This window comes from Acanthochromis polyacanthus, chromosome 19, assembly GCF_021347895.1.
Source record: "Acanthochromis polyacanthus isolate Apoly-LR-REF ecotype Palm Island chromosome 19, KAUST_Apoly_ChrSc, whole genome shotgun sequence".
NCBI lineage: Eukaryota > Metazoa > Chordata > Actinopteri > Pomacentridae > Acanthochromis > Acanthochromis polyacanthus.
Window position 1 is genome coordinate 14,106,971 of NC_067131.1, and position 21,070 is coordinate 14,128,040.

The window sequence follows — 21,070 nt, forward strand, 5'->3', positions numbered from 1 at the left end:
CTTGTCAGGTCACAAATTTAAAAAATCTCCTACAAGGAATACAAATGAATTATGTCGTCAATAATGACCAATGCTAAGTTTTTTAATTTAAAAAAATTTATTTGGTCCATTGGAACCTGAGATTGAAAATTAAACATACATGTTTGTACACATATAGTCACACCCCCCCACCCAAAAAAAGATCAATAAAATATATATCACATTCGTCAGAGCTCATTTTTTTCAGCATTATGTTACTTTTTGTTTGTTTCTACTATCATATTTTCTTTCTTTTTTTTACAAGTTTAAAAGGGTCAGCTGATTTTTTTTTCTTTCATTTTTTTTTAAAACTCTTTTGTGTGTCTTAAATTTGCAGTCTGTACAATTTACAAGGAGGGATCTGGACAAAGGAGAGGAGAAAAGGCGTTTGCGTTGGCTGGTCCGTCAATGACCACTTCTTCTCTGGCTGTTGTCTATTCAGCAGCAGGGGGCGCCCCTAAAGCACAGAAGAGCCACCAACAGGACTTAACAGAAGAGCAGTGGGTTCATAGGACACCAGCAAGAGCCAAAAATGACAATTATGACAAAAAACAACACATCGTATAAAAGAAAAAAAAAGAATCTCATGTAAATGTAAAGTGATCCAGCAGTGACGCTTAATTTTGAGGTGCCTTTTGTCTTTGCAGGTGTTTCAGTGCAGGTTCATTTCTGGTCAAGCTAATTCCCTCTGGGCTCAAACGAAAGCCACAAACGATCACATTTCTTTATCTGTCATTCGTCCGCTCAGTATTCAACAGTATTCATTAGAAAACAGGCCTCCAAATCTCTTGTACAAATAAATTAGACACTGAATTCACAGCTACTTGGCTGTGACCACGCACACACTCACACAGGGCACACACACATCGCAAAGTGGTCATTGGACAGGATGTTTCTTTGGGAAGAACATATTTACAGTTTCTTCGGGTTTCATTAAAGACACATTACACTGCTGTAGAAGCTCATAACATGTCTTGAAGATGACATGAAGTACAGTCGACTATTGAGAAGACTGCAATATGCTGACAATGAAAGGGACAATGCTTATGAGCGGATTCTTGTTTCTACAATGATCTTGACACAAAATGTAGCTTTTTTCTACTAAAAAAAAATCAATAAATGTATGAATGCTGCAGGGGTTTTTCTCACCAGTTTTCAAGTTTTTCCCCATTTCACTATATATTAATTAGACATCAACTTTACTTGAAAGAAGTCTCCCACTCCATTCTGTTACTGTTGTACCGCAGAAATCTTTCTCCTCTCTCACTCTGATGAAACATCTATGTTGCCATGGTGAGGACTGAAAGATCCTCACTGAATCAGGAGTAATGGCTTTGACACAGGAGAAATTGGAAGGAACAGGTGGGTGGGGCCCTAAACAAGGACCTACATGGAACAGCTAGAAGCAAACCATCCGGTGAAACAGCGCAGAGCAAACTGGAACAGAACGAAACTATTTTCTGTGTCACAACATGTCTCAGGGGTCTCTCCTGTTATGTGTGCGCCGAGTCTGACAAAACGGCAATTTGTCAAGTCGTGAGGACTCCATGTTGCTGCTAACATGCTGTCAGTGTATTCTTTAGGGAGGACGGCCCAGACACTCACAATACACCCAAGTAAACAAAAAGTGGTCCCTGACCTCCCAAAGTAAACTCAGCAGCTCCTCTTAAGAGCTCCCCTATGGCAAACAGCCACTGGCTCCTCAAGTACTCCCTAATATGTAAATCAACTTACTGGCAAACTAATTAAGTGAGAAACAGAGACTTACTGATCTTCAGTATCAAAAAACATAGACACAAACTGGGGGGGGGGGTGCTGCAGCAAGATGCAGCATGTAGAAGCAGGAGTTGCTCTCTAAGTGTTAATTTGAGTGTAAACTGACTTCTGAAGTGGGCAAGAAAATTTGGTGTGCCTGAGGGGTCAGCTGTAAAGTTGCTCATGTAATGCCTCGCCTCCAGCATTTAGACCCCAAACTGAGACTGAGTGAGAATGAACCAAAGTAAATATGAGAAAGGAGCCCGGTGGTTGTTTCTCTGCAGGGAAAAAGTAAAAAATACATGTTAGTCTTTGTAAGCTGTAAAGTGGGATTTATGTCTCCGTTTTGCACCACGTAAAACCCCCTAACCACAGCACTACTCTCCACAGGGCAGGAAAATGTGGCACCTTTTAAACCAGAAACACACAGAAAACAGAGAAAGATGCTATACCAGCTGTCTGGGCTTCATACACCTTCCACAACATCAGCTTGAGGTTTCATGTGAATCCAACTTGCTGTACAAATCATAGGTTTGGTCCTGAGCTAGAGAGCGTGCTCGACTGCACTGTGGTGATGACATAGAGCAGGGACAGACAGTACTGTATGGATGATGGCTTATTCTTCAACCTCAAAAACACAAATACAGACAAGACGGCAGCAAGGGTTGTGTACAAAACAGATAAGACTTATATGGACATGTGTACGTTCTCAAAAAAAGAGCAAACATGTATTACTATGAGTAAAATGAGTTGGGTTTGGCTCATTAAGTACCGTACTGAGGATGGGTGGAATAAACTCCCCCAGAGGTGTCCTGTTTTGTTAGCTGTCTGTATGGACGACACGGAGAGTAGGGGAAGTGTCTGATCGGCTCCTAGGCTGTGGGCCGGTGCATGGCTCAGTAGTTTCAGCACTCCTCCCTGCCTTTTCTGAAGCTCATTGAAAGCAGGGTTGTCTCCAAGCATATGAAACTGAGGGCTGACGTCTCTTTCACATACAGCTCTAACTACCAGCTACCAAAAACATCCAGAGTTTAAAGTATCATGAGCTGGATCTTCTTAGGTGCCTGGGCGAGTTATCGTTTTGTGTCCTGGTCACTTCACGTGGCTCACTTCCCTCATTTCATCCTGACATGGCACATCCATGAGGCAAGGGACAGAACGCGTGTGGGCCGGATGAAAACTTCAGCATTTATGGAGCATTTGATGGCGAGCAAACAAATGCTGCTCATTCATGCTTTACATTCATGTGTGCATTCAAAGACACACACAAAACGCATCTACCTCTCTGTTTTAGGGCTCCACACACCACTTATATACCCTTGCCTGATTTTCCAGTGGTCTGACAGTTCATTAGATTAGAGTCTGTGTGTGGGACAAAGAGGGCGGTGGTCATAGTGGCCTGGGCCGGTGCAGGCCGTCAATGTCTGGGGTGAGCTGGGGGCTGTGGGTGGCCTTGGTGGGGGTCCAGTCCCCCAGGGAGGCCTGGGCGGCCTTGCGGTGAGCCAGGCGATGGGTGATGGAGAAGCCTGCGTTTCCCTCCAGCTGAGAAAGCACCACCAGCACCTGCCTGCAGGGGGAGACAGAGAGCATTAGGAAAACATGGGAGCAGCTCAGGGAAGTCTCCGGTTACAGACCTTTCTGGCCTTGTCAGGGCAGATCAAGCACAAGTTGGGTGTTCTGAATACAAAGTATTTCTCACTTGTGCATTGTGTATTGAGCAGATGTACAGACGCGGTAGGAAATTTACTGGGCTGAGGAAGGGGGTGAATTATATTTAGTAAAAAAAAAAAAAAACTTTCCCAGCATTAAGATTTTCTTTTTTTTTCCAATTCTGGAAAAAAATACATCGTAATACCACATTATAACTCAAAATAATACATTTATTGAAACATGACAATAAAATATAGAGCCACTCCTCTAATGTCAGACAAAGAGCTGCTTAATAAATTGCTCCAACAGTTATCCACTAAATGAACCTGACACAGGAGACAGGTCCATGACTGCTGATGAACTACAGTACCATAACCTTTACAACCCAACCAGGATTCCTAATAATCAAAATGAATAAGAACAACTTTAGATATTGTAACTTCTTCTATTTTATCTTAGAACTGTTCAGAGGAGATAAAGCTAGGACTGGATGAAGACCAGCTGATTTATCAGCACTTCTGATTCATTCTGTTTTGAAGGCAAAATAAGATAATTTGCTGACATACACTGATTAGTCACAACATTAAAACTGGCCATCTAATATTGTATAGGACTCCTTGTGCCACAAAAACAAAAACTGTGATATCAAGACATCAGCAAGGATCTGTTAGTAGCAAGATTGTTTGTCTGGCATGTCTTTTGACTGAGATCTGGCAAATTAGGAGGCCAAATCAGCCCCTTTATCTTTTTGTTATGCATGTCAAACCATTCCTTGATTATGTTTTCAGTGTGGCACAGTCAATATTCTGCTGAAAGAGGCCAGAGCCACCAAAGAACATTGTCCAGAGAATTACACTGCCTCTGCTGGCTTTCTAAGCTTTTTTTGATTGTGCCTTCTGCTGCCATCACTTCCACAGGTAAATGATGCACACCCAGTCAGCCACATGTCCTAAAAGAAACTGTGATTCATCAAACTAGGCCACCTACTTCCATTGCTGCAGTTCAATTAAATTTATATAGCGCCAATTACAGTCAAATTGTCTCAAGATGCTTTACGGAACCCATGTGCCTCAAGCTGCGATACACTGTATAGTCTAACACCTTCCTGTCATAGCCAGCATTACGTTTTGTCTTTTTTTACTGGTTTGCGCTACAGTAGCTTTTCTGTGGGATCAGACCACACGGGCCAATGCTTGCTTCCCACGTGCATCAGTGAGCCTTGGGTGCCCATGACCCTATCGCCAGTTCACCAGTTGCCCTTTCTTGGACCATGTCTAGTAGCTGTTAACCCTGCATACCAGGAACAGCCTACAGGACCTGCTATTTTGGAGATGCTCTGACGCAGACGTCAAACCATCACAATTTGGCCCTTGTCAAAGTCACTCAGATCTTTACACTTGCCCATTTTCCCCTGCTTCCAACATACCATCTTCAAGAACTGACTGTTTACTTGCTGTCTAGTACATCCAAACCCTCGACAGGAGCCATTTTAGCGAAATAATCAAGGTTCATCACTTCAACTGTCAGTGGTTTTAATGTTGTTGCTACTTGATGTATTGTGAAGCGTGCTGCCTCTGTGTTATTTAAACCATGAATATAAATAGGATATGATCTTTTAAATACTAAGCCACTAAGTGCTTTCACCTATGAACTGGTATAATCGCAAGTAAGAAAAATATCACAAAAAAGGACAACGGTATTAGAGTGTTAAATGTTTTTATCAAGCAAAGTGGCATAATGCTCTTGTTCGATGGAGGAAATGGCAATAAAAGACATGGCCCTCATGCCTGGTGACTTTTTACAGTTTCCCATTATGTGGGCCATAACTCTGGGGTGATAAGGTCCTAAATTTACATTAATGTGAGCAGTTATGTGACGTCTAAAGAAGCTAAATTCAGAGAAACCTAATGATGTGTGAACTGCTACACCATGCTTGATTCTGCAAGTGTGTATCTGCCTACAATAGAGTGAAGAGGACAACGGGGACCAATAGAACACAAAGGCAGCCATTAACTGTGGTGAGACCAGCCTGAGGTAGATTATTAAGAAATACAGAGCACTAATCCTGTGGGATCGCTGTGTTTGTAGAAGTGTGCTGGATGTTAGCTGCACCTGCACAAATGTTCTCAGAGCATTTAATCTCCTCTCTTGTTATCTTATTGCGTTACTATCGCAGTAAAATGAAGAGAGAGACTGCGGTGTACATGTGTACCTGTGTAAAGGCGGTACACTGTCGATGGTCTTGAGGCTGCCACGTGTGGACACCACATTGAAGCTGTCAGTGCAGTCACAGGAGACGTGGAGGTAGTACTTGGGGTGGCGGTTTTCCACCACCACGATGAGGCCGGCCCAGCCGTGGGTCAGGTAGTAGCATGTCATGCCCTCACGGCCCTGAAAGTCAACAAGGAAACGCAGATGTGTGAGTAGGAAGGGGACATATTCTGTCAATCAATCAATTTCAGTTGCCTATTTTGAAACCTGAAGGACCTGAATGAAAAAAAAAAGGTTTAATTTTATTTGACCCACCTTAGTTTGAATTTAATCACTACATTAATAGGGCTACAGGTAATAATTTCTACAGCAACAAAATGTTAATAGCAAGACAACACACACAAATAAATTTAAGCCAGAAGAAGAGTGACAAAGGGTGAAAGGTCCATGTATGCTTGGAGTTGTTCATTCAACTGATCGCTGCATTTCTGTTATGTGCTTACATGGTGGTTTGCACCCAATGCATTGAAGTGAAACTATCAAACATTCTGTACAATAATTGTCTTATTATTGATTATAATCTGTCTATCACTGGTACATATCACTATTGTTTTATCACTAAGGCTTAGACACGACAAGCAGTTTTTTTTATTAATGTTAAAATGCCTTGAAGACAGCAATCTGCATCCAGAATAACAACTCCCCATCTCTTTTAACAGTGGCTGCTGATCTCTCTTTTAGGGCTGTTGATTGTAATAAAGCAAATTCAAGTGCAGATAAACTGCTTTAACTGCTGTCATTTCACGTCCAATTGCCCAGGAACCCCATTCAGTGTCTAAAATGTATCTGTCAGCAGCACATGAATGTGCTCATATTATAAAGTTTTGCTTTCACAACTCAGGACGGCTTAAATTGTTTATTAATAACCAAATATCTTAATTTAACCATATTGTCAAAACACTACTGTTCGCACAGTGGCTGCTGTCTGCTCAGCCCACCCATTATGAGTGGTGAATTCCAGGAGAGCTGAAGAGCTGAATGATTTAGCAAAGATAATCTCAAGTGTTTAAAAAGCTCTGTCATCCTCTAAAATACGAGCCAGTGTGACAGCCCTTTCAGGAAAGCGTAGTTCAGAAGAGCCAGAATAATTTGTTTCCTCGGGTTTGAGTGGCTGTGTGTGTGCATGTGGAAGAGTACATGTGCTTGTACTTGAATGTGTAGAGGGAGAAGAGGATTCAGGACTGCTAAGGAAATCTCAAGTGTTATCTCAAAGTGGCTTACAGAGTCGCAAGGATTCCCTGGCTTCATTAGCATATACAGTCCAGGCCGTAAGTATTTTGACACTTATACATATTTCATTTTTTTTGTTCTTTAAGCTCTGTGCTTCAGCACATTCAATTTGAAATATAGCAAGCCTCAGCTTTACTTTGAATAGCTTTACATCTATAGAGAGAGAACTGTGTAGAAGATATGACCCTTTTATCACAGTTCCAAACTGTAAGGGTTCAAAAGTAATAGGACACTTGGCACCTAAATGTTTCTTGGGTAGCTGTGTTCCATGTCAGTGTCAGCATGCACCAAAGCATGCTCATGCTAAAAGCTCATACGTTGAGTTAATTAATAACAATGAGGCTCAAAAACCTTCAATATCTATCACATACTCGTCAAATGTCGTTGGTTGGCAAGAATGAGGCTGAATTTAAAAGAACATGTGGGCACAGGAGAATTTGAAAAAAGGCAAATGATCTGGTAGGCCTTGTAGCACAGGTCTCGAGCAGAAAATTACTTCCATTGTGAGAAAAAAATCCATTTATGACTGCACAGCAAGTTAAGACAGCTCTCCGTGATGTTGGTGAACTTGTACTCAAACTGGAGGAGTCGAAGAACGACGTTCTATGAACTGATGAAACAAAAATCAACTTTTATCAAAGGAAAGAAGAATGTGTGGAGAAAAAAAAGGGCAAAGCTCATGACTCAAAGCACACCTTATGTGTCTAACATGGTGATGCTTCTATTATCACTTGGGCGTGCACAGCATGGCTGAGAGTGGAACTAGCACACAGGCATTTATTGATGATTTCACTGCTAATGGAAGCCGCAGGACGAATGTAGGAGCATTCTGTCGGCCCGGATTCAGCCAAACACATAAAACTGATTGGAAGACATTTCATTATGTTGTCAGGCTACAATTCTAAATGTGTGGCCAAAACAACCAAAGAAATCTGAAAGGTTAAGGGAGATGGAACATCTTTAACTGAGTCACCCACTTAATTTCAGTTCAGCATTCATTTCACTGGCTGAGAAGCACACTAAAGGCAGAGAGATCCTACAACATGCAAAAGTTGTATCCAGGGAAAGCCTGGGAGAGCATCACCATGAAAAGACAGGCAGTAATTAACTACTCAGGTTTTCTACATAATCCTATATACAATGATTTGTTTTGTCTTTATGTGCCTTCATAGTTTCTTTGGAACCCCTAATCATTGGGCACTAAAGCGATAACTACCACAGAGGTTTTTGTTTTTTTAATATTGATGTAAAGACATTCAAATTGAAGGTGTGATTTGACACTTTTTTTGCAATATCCATTACCTTGCTTCAAATTGAATGTGCTGAAGCACAGAGCCTGAAGAACTGGACTGTAATATTTTAGTGAAGGATGATGAAAGTGTGTATGTGTGTGTGTAGATGTGAGACAGGGAGATGGGAGGACAGAGAAAGTCAAAGCCCTTTAAATACATAGTTATTTGTAGATATTTAACAGAACTACGGGCTGTGTCATTGCAACTTAATTTGTTGTCTTGTTTTGGAGTGACTGTGTCTCACCTCGTGTCTTTCGCCTTTGTTTTCCGTGAGCAGAATGATAGCGTCAGCCAGAGTGGTGGCAGTCGCTTCCACCTGCTCCACCATCACCTGTCGAGAGCTGTAGATGGCCAGGATGTAGCCAGGGAAGTCCTGACTGGGCCGCCGTGCCGCCCCGCTGGTAGGGCTTGAGACTGAAAAGACGGTAGAATAATTAATTTGATGATTTAAGGCAAAATCTAAGTTTAGGTGAATGGTTCTGCTATCGCTAAAGAAAACTACAGCTTGTGAGTGTTGCATCTGTACACCTACTGGGCGTGGGTGGACCTCCTGTCCCGCTGACATTCATCTGCCAGTGGTTGAAGGCGCAGCAGACAACAGCATACTCCCCCGGCTCCAGCATGACGTCACAGCCGACGAATTTCTTCACCGCTCGCTTGCTGTGGGCCAATAGACGGCCCAGAGTCAGCTTGTTGCCACTACCGAAGGAGGCGCGGAACACCATGATGCACAGGTCCAGTAGGTGGCTGTCGGCTGTGTCAGAGCGCCTGGAGGGAACAAAAAAAAAAACACATACCACAAAAGGGTGAAAAGGAAGGAGAAGGGGTGAGGGCTGTAACATGCTGATTAGTGTTGTATTTACCTGCTTCCCTCCTGGAACAGAGCAAACTCCAGCGCCGTCCTCTCCAGCACAGTGAGGGCTGTGACCGTGACCGGCCCGTTGGCTTTGCTGGGGAAGCAGCCTTGTAGCCTCACCTCCTGCCAGTCTGAGTGGATCTTACAGATGTCGACTGAATCAAAGTACCTGTGGGAGGAAATAAAAGCGAGCACTGAGAGCCTTCTTTAGTCTATATGTGGCACTGAGACACAAGCAGTGCGACCAGCTGATCTCAACCCTGAAAGCCTATTTGTATGCATCACAAGCAAGTCTTTAACATTAGCATAGCCTCTGAGGGTGCTGCTGTACAAACACAATTTACCTTGCTAACATACCAGACCTCTTCCTTCAAAGACAGAGCCCTCGAGAGACTTTCTCTTCCTCACTTTCAATCTGTTTTCCATTGTTTCATCACTTCCTAACCTCGCTCTGACAACTGTCTTACATCGCACTTTTGTCTTCTTGACAATCGGAAAGAAAAGGAAGGAATGCTGAAGTTTTACAGATAGTTTGGATCACAGCAGCCAAATATGTCAGCTGATGACACCACTTGTTTCAAGTGCTTGTATTCTATGCACCCTTTCATTTAGTTCATCGATAATCAGCATTTGTCCTATTTGTCCACTTGATCGGTTGATTTAAAGCCTTTATTTGTCCACCAAGCTGTGCATTTTTTCTTTATCCAGTCCGGGGAGACACAAGTTGTAGGTCTGTCATATAGTACAAAGCTGAGAGATTATTTGTCTGTCAGAGAAAACAATAAACAGGCAGAAGACAGATGGGATTCTCGCCTGGGCTGTAAGCATTTTTCAGGTTTGAGGTGCTCAGTAGGACAGCAACACTGGACTTATAGCAACTCTTATTTTGTTAGAGAGGAGGGACATTAATAACACACAAACACATGTACTGTGCACACATAATTTATCTGTACCAGCTGGGCGGACCTCCACAGATCAGATGATTTGTGGACAGTAAAAAAAAAAACCTTTACAGGCAAGTGCAGTCTTGTTCTTAAGTTCACTTTTGGTAGTGTAAAATCAGGCGATCTTATTCTACTCACGAGCTGTTTTTGGTGGGAGTCAGAAATTACAGTCAAACTTCATGTTAGATTGTTGACTGATTTGAGGGCTGTGATTTTAGTTCATTTGTCTTCTAGTTATTTGTAACACTATATTGGCTTCAGCTGTGTTTTTTGAAAAGTTGTGAGCAACAACTCTCCATTTTGTTTCAGCTTACTTTCAGTTTTGTTTTCAATCATAGCGCTCCAGGCAGCAGGGTTTACTGACATGTACAAGGTCAACGGGCTGATAAAATGGACATTTTGTGAAAGGGAAAATGTTCAAGTGCACACAAACGAGGGAAACACTAGTCAATACTTGTGTATGAGTGAATGACAGGATTAATCTAATATGACAAAACACACTGAGAGCCATGACAAGTCTAAGCTTCTGCCTGCCAAATCCCTGGCAACCAAAGCAACCACAAAAAAAAAACAAAAACTATTCCATAATAACACCATAATGTGGAAACCAGTGTACGATGTGCTTGTCAGCAGAACAACAAAAACACTGTCATTCAATGCGGTGGTAATACCAGATGGTCAGTAAAATCTACACAAGCATGAGATTATTAAACCAGTCGTCAAATTTAGAACATGATGCGTGTCCATAAAAACACAATGAAAAGGGTTTTTTGAGTTAATTCACCTGCACTCAGATGACAAAAGAGTTGACAGTTGCAAATCTAAACAGCTGGCGGTGGGTGAATCTTTTATGGGATAAATCAGGAAGCCATGCATTTTACAGTGCTTACAGTTGTGGTTTTGGAATAAACACATGAGGCAAGAAAGTAAGAACAACACACACATAGAAATAATCTCTGCAAAACAGCAGCAATGACAACTTAAGCCTACAATATATTCAGGTTCAGTTTCAAGAGGAGACGATGCAATGATATCTGTTGGCCAGTAGGGGGCAAAAAGGTTAACTGGGAATGAGTGAGGGTGAGCACGCCATCAGGAACAGCAATAAAACCACTGACCGTAAATGATTCTCATGCAATGTTCTGCTAGTAAACCTTTGGTCCAGGCCTTCAGGTGGATGCTACTTTCACATGCATCACACACCTTAAGGACAATGTGTCCGATCACACTGCAAAAATTGCTTAAGAACTACTCAAGGAACATGACAAAGAGCTGTTGATACAGCCTCCAAACTCCCTAGATACCAGTACGATCCAATAACCATGGGCCTAATCCACCAAGACCCCTTCTTCATAACACACAGGATCCAACAAAGCTGCTGCCAAACACCATGGGACACCCCAAGAGGTCCCATGTCCAGAGCTGTTTTGGCAGCACAAGGTAGACCTATACAACATCCAGCAGATGGTTTTAATTTTGTGACTGGTCATGTAAGTAAGTGTGAGTTACATCACTGGGTTAACCTCATGTACAAAAAAGCTGGGCTACAGCTTTAAGATATTATGAAACACTCCACAAACCAAAAATGGTTTCAGACAGACGCACAATTACCACTAAAATTAGCTTGTATTGCAATAGATCATACTTAAGTTGTGAAAATATGATTATTACTTTATAAAGTCAGTGTACTCCATCCAGAAGACACCCTCGCTGCTGCCATGAGCCATCAGTTCATGACGGAGGTGCTGAGGCCAGTCCGTCCACTCGTCTGACCAGCTGCCATTCCAGGAGAAGCGACCCCACGGGTTACGCAGTCGCAGCAACCTGGAGCAGAGCGACAGGTAGGCAGGGAGATAATAGACAGACAGGGAGAGAGAGACAAATACAGGAGCCAGTTAAAGTGACACCAGCTTTCAGTCAACGCAGCATCCTCATCTCTGCAGACCCGTATTCCTCTTTTTATGGATGATTGCCTACATTTTAACAACCCATTTCATTTTACTGCCTCCTCCATACAGTGAAAAACTTAGGAGGCATAATGGAAAACCATATTGGAGAGTCCTCACTTTCTAAAAAAAAAAAGAAAAAGAAAAAAAAAGGTGCAAGTGGATCGCTGTTTCCAAACTGCTTTTCATCTCCTCAAGCTACTAGCAGGAGGACTCGAACTCATTTTCGATCAATCGTCTTCCACTCCGATTGCTTTATGGCAGTAAATTACAGTGGCGGTGTGTGTGGCTCTTGAGCAAATTACATCTGGGATTTTTAGCTATTCTCGACTTCCCTTCAAAGTTAATACAGAAGAAACCGCCACTGTGTGAACTCACAATGCTACTTCGATCGGAGTGATCAAACTGAACTGGTGCACACCTGCTCTCAATAGCCATTAGCCTATTTATCCACTGAAGACGTACTTTGACAACGAATGCATCTGTTCAAGTTATTCTAAACTTGGAATACACATTCTTTAGTACCTGTATTATAAAACATTTACAACAGTAAAGTTGTGGTGTTTCAAGCTGCAACTTCACAAACAGGCTTTTTTAAATGAATATGAGTAAAAATCAGCTAAGGAGTAATAATATGTAACAAATCATCTAGACATTCAAATTCTTTTATTGATTAATCAAAGGACATTTTATTACACTTTGATGATTGCCTTAACAATAGAAACATATGAAAAGGCACGTTTTTGACAAGTTTCCAAAATTACGCTTATGTATGTTACTTTTGTATGTTACTTTTGACGGAAAAAAAGTTCACTTTTGTCCGTCGAAAAGTAACATACATAAGCGTAATTTTGGAAACTTGATAGGCCATTTGTCAAAAGTGTGCCTAGTTTACTATCTTTTCATATGTTTCTATTGTTAAAGCAATCATCAAAGTGTAATAAAATGTCCTTTGATCAATCAATAAAAGAATTTGAATGTCTAGATGATTTGTTACACATTATTACTCCTTAGTAGCCTAGCCATGCTAGACCCATGTTTCTGACGGCACAAGGGTCTAGGGAAGCTCGACAGGGAGGGAGGTGGGCTAAAAGGTTGTCTATCAAATCCCTCTGCAGCAATTGGGTAGTTATACAACCAATCAACGCAACGAATAGGCTGACGTAGTTCCGAGAGCACCGGCGGATTGTGGCTAAGTCCCGTTAGCTTCCCAACCAGCGGAGCCGCGGAGCCAACTGGTATATTAAGGATTTGCCATATCCTGTCGGCATAAGTCCAAATACGTCTTTCTTCTCAATGAAACACTTAAGTGCCGTCCTTTGTTTATCTTTCAAGTTGAATTTTAGCTTCAAATCTTTAAGGGCTGTGGCCAAAGCCGAGTCGAAAGATAACTGTTTATTGTGCGCCGTTTGTTTCTGTCAGAATCGTCACGCCTCTGTCGTCACTTAGTTACGCCCGCCTTCTGACTCTACACTTCATGGTGATTGGTCCGGCCAGTTTTAGGAGAATCCAGCCTCGAGCCTTATGGAGGGTAACTAGACCCACCCTGGCAGAGAATTAAATTCGTTGCCGTGGGTTGTCTAGCGCGGCTAGGCTAACTCCTTAGCTGATTTTTACTCATATATTTAAGATACAGCAAACAGACATGCAAACCTATCAAGTTGAAGCATACTGTATGATTCATTGCCTTCAACTGACATCTGACATTTGCAACAGCCATGAATGTGAGATGGCAATGCAATTGTATAATGTATGTGGTGCAACATAAGCCCCTTATAGACATGGACTCCTTTCCATGAATCTAAACATGTTGGTTTAATGTCTGAATGAGCATCCTGGTCATTTTAACCTTAGAAGTCGCAACGCATATCTTACAAGGTCAGACAGTTGCATTTTCATATTATTGTTAGCACAGAGGACGCATGAACTACAAGCTGTAACAGTTAGGGGATTTGAGGATGTCTTTTCCCCAATTCAGAATCAATATTCCGACAGAGCACAGTTTGTGAGACAAAATCAAAAAACACTGTTCTCATTCACTTAGCCACACAACTTCACATCATTTACGGAGCAAAATGTCAATAAAAACAAAACCTAGCAGTGATTACAACAACAAAGCCAGATTAATAAAACTCATCAATAATAGATGTAAGGAGGGTTAAAAAAAAAAACATTAACAGGAGAAGTTCAGTTTGTTGCTTCCAGCTGCTTCTAAGTTGTTTAAATACCTGCAGTATCAGGGAGAAACAGAATTCATCCGAGCTTCTCCAAAGAGACAGCTGCACGCATTTAGGCACAGCTCAACAGCTCTCACTTCATTAATTATTTCTAGTTATAAATGATCCTTGACATGGAGACAGGACGGGTCAGGAACTAATCACACTGTGTACTTCTCCTCACTTCAGAAAGGAGAGCTGTCACACAGAGTAACAGTTTATTACGACACTTGGACAGAATTTTCATTGTTTAGGAAATCATACGTAAACCAGACAGTTTTATGAGCTGTCATTAAATTAAATCTACTCTTTTTCATTATTGCTGTATATACCATTTGATGCACTATCCAATCTCACATGTATGACAAACATCATCTGTGTACCTTGGCTGTCCCTCATACTGTGGTGGGTGTCTAAAGGAACATTAACATAAAAGCAACGTAGCCCTGATTAACAGAATGCTGCACTTCAACAGATTGATGAAGCCAGCAATGTTACGAATCCTGTGTCTGAAAAAGGCGTTACAGGGCTTCTATCATGTCCACTAGTTTAAACTATTTATGCCAGGTTTCTAAGAAATCATACCAGTTTTAGATGGGAAATATCTCTCAATCCTAGAATGGCATGAGAACCCTGATTCAGAGCAAATTCAAACATTTTTTTGATCCATTTGTGAACAAAACAGTCGCCGCTGTAGTTGCTGCACTCGTCCAAAAGTGACTAAGAATTAAAAAGATAATTCATGTAAACTGCAGGCTGTACTGTGTATTGTTTTGCAGTTGTATATCTTGTTTCTACTGAAAACAAACTGGAATTTTTCTTTAACTTCCCTACTTCAGGAATACACAAAATTGTGCCTGTTGACAGTTAAATGGAAGAACCAGATATTAATTATTGCACTGATGACTCAGCCTGGGGAATTCCATGTCCATCCAAACCATGTCAGTCTTCCTTTCATTGCAGATGAAGAAAATTGAACTGGAGCTTTGCCTGAGAGCCAGGGGCCTGAAGTAGCTGCTCCCACTAAAACGGTGCCCCAGTGTTTTGTTTAAGTGAATGAACTGTATAATTTAAGATACGTGGGCTGGATGCCAACAATATACAGTAATTTCTTTAAATTTTATGTTTCGCTTAAAAGTTGAACCACATTTTCTCCTGGAAGGGTAAAACTGATGTAGACAGAGCAGATAAATGATATATAAATGAACACAGAGAAACATCAAGTGATCGGGATAAGACGAAACAGAAGGACGTAAACAGTCCTTCGAGTTTATCCATACCTGTAACCTTGGACATCTCGTACATCCAAGATGGAATACGCATGTCGAGGCCTCAGACCCAAAGACTCATAAACGACATCGTCTACTTTCATATTACCTCCTCCACAAGATGCACCCATCAGAAACCTAAGAGAGAGAGATGTGAGCAAAAAGAATGTTCCTTTTTAATTAAACTATTAAAGTTTGGCAGCAGAACAGAGTTACAGACGACAAAAAACAAATATTATTTATTTGTGTGTATCCATACATCCCACTGATGTGTTTCATTTTGTCATTACTGCTCCTCTTTGGTGATGAACTTTGTTTCTCTTTACTGCAGTCTGTAAATGGTCTCTTGTTTGTCAGGCTGTTCCCCTCCTTTGATATATTAAAGAATACTTGAAATAATAATTCTGGCAGATGGGCCTGCAGTTTGGCCACAGATGATTTGGCCCCTTTGGAGTTCTGCTCGTCGTCTCATGTTGCTTTGAAAGCTCACGTATCAAAGTGCTGATTAGAAGGCTTCTTTCATTTGCGGACATACGCAGCAAATTGGCATTCAGCACCTTTGTAGCTTTATAGCACCTTAGCGTTTGTAGTTGTGATGAGAGAAAATATTGATTCAAAGTCTTTTTCGAAATAGATGTTTGCTGTTTATTATTTGATCTATTCGCTGGGGGAGTAAATACACCCATATTTCCCGCCTGTCCTTCTCTTACCCAGCCTCTTTGGAGCTGAGCATCTTGGCCCAGATGAGGTCCGTATCGATGGGCTCCTCTCGAGGGTTTGTGGAGCTGACCTGGAGCATGAGGGAGTCACAGGGAGCCCCGGTCAGCGTGGCCAGGCCCTCGATGGCACGCCCTGCCTGCAGGGCAAAGTAGGAACCGTGGAGTTTAGCCAGGGCCTTCTCAATCAGCGCCACCCATAGCTGTTTCCTCTGGGCCTGGAATGACGGGAAAGAGAAGGAGGAAATATTTAGTCACGAACCTGAGGATGACTCACCGAGAGAGGCACATTTATAACAGACTGTTGTCTTTACACTAGTATATGCTTTAAGGTGTCAACATATTGGCTGATGTTTAAAGGTTTCTGAACACGATAACCTGATAACAAGGGTGAAGTACTGTTTTTATTCATTCCTGCCTTAGCATTACCATATAAATTACTGTTCTGGCATTCCTTACATGGTGAATTAAATACCTTTGACCTGCCCTACCCAACAGCTCTTCGACTTTTTTCCCCTGTTTTTTTCCTCTCGTCTCCTTTGAGAAGAAGGTTGTTGGTGCCAGATAAGGTGTAGCTAGGGTACAGTGTTTTGCTAGGACGTCGCTCCAGCATGTACGAATGCCTGCATTTATTTCCCTGTGCTTTATTTGCTGCATAATTCAATACTTCATTTGTCCTGTAATTGTTGTTTAATTAGACATTCCACCTCTGTAAGGTCCTCGGAGACGTGCCTGTGATGAAAAGCTACATAATGAACCAGTCTGAACTCATTAATAGGTTGTTATTCAGGCTTTCTGCAGGGTTCACTAAGTTGAATTTAAGACTTTAAGTATTAAATGCCACATAGAATGCACTTTAATGCTTGTTCCACTGGCTGAAGGATGAAAATATAGCAATTAAAACCAGTTGGGATGATAAGGCCTAGAATTCATTACCAAACACATGAATTTATTGACATTTGCAACATATTTTTGCCAGTTCTTATCAGAAGAGTATGACAACATTTCACAATAATAACTTTTATCATGACATGGACAAGCAGTAGAAATAGAAGGAACCAATGTGAAATGAATTTAAAGTCTGGTCTTTACAGAAGTTCAGTGGTCTGGAATAATAGTGACTGAGTATGATTTTTCAATGCCTTTCTTTGTCAGAGGAAAACATTTGAAGACTTAAAGGATTCCCTGAATACATTGTTTTAGGCTGCAATTTTATCAAGCAAGCAAATGTAGCATGTTAGAGTGCATATAATATTTAAGCATCTCTTTCTATCTAAATTACTTTTTGTGATTTATATATATATATATATAAATTTGGTTTTCTCCAACACGTCAACCCTTTTCAGATGCCCAAATGTGCCATCCAATAGGAAAGCGCATCTATAAATAGCAGCAAAATGTAACAGATATTGACACTATATTTGACAAAAAATCTACAAAAAGTAATGTTTCATTGCATCATTCTACTGGCAAAAAAACAAAGAGTACGCACGCTTCATAGTCTGCGTCTGAGACATCAAGGTGCCAGTGTCTGGTGTGTATGATGCAAAGCAAGATTTTAAAGCGAAACTGCACCAGAGGAATATACATCAGAGGGAGAATCCGCCACAGATGATGACGTTGGCGCCTCCCAAATCTGATGGCCCCGACGAATGTGGCGAGGAGCTGAGGTTCTGCTTTACAATTCAATTGCATAACACAATCTGCCAATGGCTATAGCGGATCAAATGACTGAACTTTTACCACACATACAATGACTTTTATTTTTTGACAATCCACGATTTTATGTGTACGGCAAAAAGCAATTTCAAGGAGCCAAAATCTGTAAAATTTAAAGTCATTCAATTTAAGCTGACATGGATGCTCTCCCCTCCAGGACTCCCCACATTCTGCTGACCTGGGAAAAGAGGAGGTAGCCATAGTCGTCGCAGGGCAGCATGTCATCCACCAGCACCGTTGTCCATGTGCCATCTTTGCACAGCCGAACCTGGTAAGCCCCCTCTGGACAAATGGTCCTGGTGATCATCACCCTCTCCACCAGCTCCGGACGTTCCGCCAACACCGCCAGCGCACTCAGGAACCTGGAGAGAGAGATAAGAATCAATGAAGTGTAAAATAAAACGTCAGATCAGGATGGACAGATGGGAAAGTGAGAGGAGGTGACGGAAACAAAGCGCAAAGAAAATGTGAATCAGGCAGTGAAACAAATGGAGAAGAAAATACACAAATGACCAGCTGATTGTGATGGACAAGTAGGGGGCTGAATGGGCGCCCATTTTCGTCAAAGAGACAGAAACGCTTGCGGAATTTCAAATGGCAAGCACAGATATATAAGAAAAAGACTGACAAGCAGCCATTAAACTGTTTATGTGGCATTAAAACATTCTCTACCTCAAGGTACCTCAAGCAGTTATGAAAGATTTTTCTTTTTACATAATTTGCCCTCATTGAAAATCAATCACATTTGATGAGTCAAGCTTCTATGCCTTCTGGTTACCTCCCCATTACTGTTAATTCACCCTGCAGCAATGACAAACTGACTTGCTTCCCCTCATTAGCTTGCAAGAGAAATTAGTGAATCAAAAATCCGGATACATCTGAAAATGCTAATTCTTTACACAAGAGAAAGCTGCTGGGGTGAAAAGGATCTGACTAAAAAAAGAATATATTTTAACGAGAACACTAATTTATCTGAAAATGTAGAAAAGAGATCATATAATACTAATGAAATGGCTACAGAAAGCAGCAGTTTTGAGAGAATAAGCTTCAAATATTTGTCTTTGTGTGCTGCTGACTCACTGCTGATATTGCACATACAGGATTTTGAACTCTTTATTAGCAACATAGCCGAACTGCTACTTTTGCCACCAGCGGTACTATCACAATATCTACAGATAAAAGGAATATCCCTTTCAGTCCAGCCATCATTGTGTGCTAGCGCAGCGGCACTTTAAAGACTGCGTGGGGTTAGAAACGTGTATTATTAAAGCTATATTCCATCTGTTCAAGTGGCAGCTGAGCGAGGCCGATCAGCCCATTCAGTCGCAGATGAAATACCAATCTGCAAAAGGAATCCAATGAAAATCCAATTAGCTGTGTTCTAATGAGACTCTAATGTCAGCGTGCATTGCAGCCGTACTCAAGGACAAAAGTGACTGGAACTGGTCTCTTATGCTGTTATTGGTTGGCTAGCTGGAGCCAGGATGTTTGCTGGTTTATTAGGACAAATGTGTGTGTGTGTGTGTGTGTGTGTGAGGCAGACAGAGAGAGGGAGACAGAGAGATGAAGCCAATGAGGAAGAATTTGGGTTACATCCTGTTGCGAGTGAAAGGATTTGGCTCTGGGGACGGTTATTTTTGATAAGCTGTGTGCGCTGGTGATGAAGTGAAAAGTTGTATCGGGACAACTTTGTGACTGACTGTTCTTTGTTGTGTGTGGTGGAAGACGGTGGATGGCAACACACACGCGCGCGCACACACACACACGCGCACACACACACACACACAGACACAGACAGACGCACCCCTAAGGACACACAGAACAAGGGCAGGGAGATAAAGCATGTGTCCGGACCCACACCCCTGTGAATAATCTCCCTGTCAGGTGTATCTGTACATCTGTCCAGCTCCACCAGACATTCTCTCTTTCATTTACTGCTCGTCTTCTTTTTTCCAGCCTCCCAATTTTTCAGTTTCTTGCTCTTCAGTTACTGTTTCGCTGTCTCTGTGCCTCTCCGTCACTGTCTCCATCTCCGTCTACTAGCTTCAGGCTGCAGCGTTCATCGAAAGCAGACTCAGACAAAAACCACACGGACTGAGGTGTTATCTGCTGTCTGCTTTGGATTCCACTGACAGTTTGCAGAGATTGAACAGAATGAAAAATGTTCTTTTACTTTAGGACTCTTTGCTATGCTTTCTTTGTCCTAGGTCAAAGCGTTAACCACTGCGACTTTCCTTGTTTGTTTGTTGTTTCCTTGTAGGTCTTTTGTAAAGAAATGGTCTGTCTATAGGTTGTCTAAACTGATTAATGTCCCGTGCATCTTTGTGTTTAGTTGAGACAGCTCACCAGCAGTTTCCAAGGAGTCCTTGCAGGATATCAGAGGGTCTCGGTGTGCGGAAGACCGACCACTTGACGCTTCTGTCTTGCTTGAAGTTGCTGCAGTTGATCTCGTGGGGGCGCAGCCACTTCTTGATTCGCTGCTGGACGCTGTCGCCCTCGGGGAAACCCACGGAGCGAGGTCCCGGAGGGAAACTGTCATCCACGAAGTTCACAGAGTTCTGAACAAGGACGAGGGGAGAGACAGTGGAGGGTGGAAAGGAAAAATAGGAGAGATACAAAGAAGTGAGATGAGTGGACCTGTTTTATGACTTTAAGTTAAAATATTCAAAAACTGTAAGAAACTCATATTTGCTAAGAGAAAACATCTTATCTTAAAAAACCCAAATCCATTTTGAAATCATGCCCGAAGGAGCTGGTGAGAGCGCTTAAAAATAAAGTTTTTCAAAGAGTGCATGCAAGCTTGAAGGAGACTTTGAGGACCAACTATCCTGTATTTTTCTTTTTTTTTTTTTTTTTGCAAGTGAATGATGATTAATACATTCCACTAAATAATCTTTTGGGTGAACAAGAGCAAATGAATGCCATCCACATTTATTCATGTGGCAAGAACTACTTCCACTCTTAGCATGGCATTACACATGTGCACAACAGAATGCCAAATGTGGCCAGGATACAAGGCTAATATGCAAATTCAAACATTTAAAGCTTGTCATTTTCTGACACGTTCCCTGCAGAGCGCTGAGCATTTTAAATGACACACTGGATTTTAACACTCTGAAATGTAGCTGCCTCTCTACTGTACACACGATCGGGACTACATGGATACATTAACAGATCAAGACACCCAAT

General features: G+C 41.8%; 1 protein-coding gene across 2 annotated transcripts in view; it reads right to left on the reverse strand.

Moving 5' to 3' along the window:
• Positions 1-261: 261 nt before the first annotated feature.
• Positions 262-21,070, reverse strand: part of capn15 (calpain 15) — a 51,568-nt gene continuing 30,759 nt past the window's right edge. For both annotated transcript variants that reach the window (XM_022220226.2, XM_022220217.2), the window contains exons 3-12: positions 20,228-20,439; positions 18,060-18,243; positions 16,157-16,380; positions 15,459-15,584; positions 11,688-11,840; positions 9,080-9,241; positions 8,749-8,984; positions 8,461-8,630; positions 5,636-5,814; positions 262-3,340 (exon numbers count right to left, since the gene is read on the reverse strand). In XM_022220226.2, coding sequence (XP_022075918.1) covers positions 3,163-3,340; positions 5,636-5,814; positions 8,461-8,630; positions 8,749-8,984; positions 9,080-9,241; positions 11,688-11,840; positions 15,459-15,584; positions 16,157-16,380; positions 18,060-18,243; positions 20,228-20,439 — 1,824 coding nt within the window. In that variant the 3' untranslated portion in view covers positions 262-3,162. The remainder of the gene's footprint in view (positions 3,341-5,635; positions 5,815-8,460; positions 8,631-8,748; positions 8,985-9,079; positions 9,242-11,687; positions 11,841-15,458; positions 15,585-16,156; positions 16,381-18,059; positions 18,244-20,227; positions 20,440-21,070) is intronic.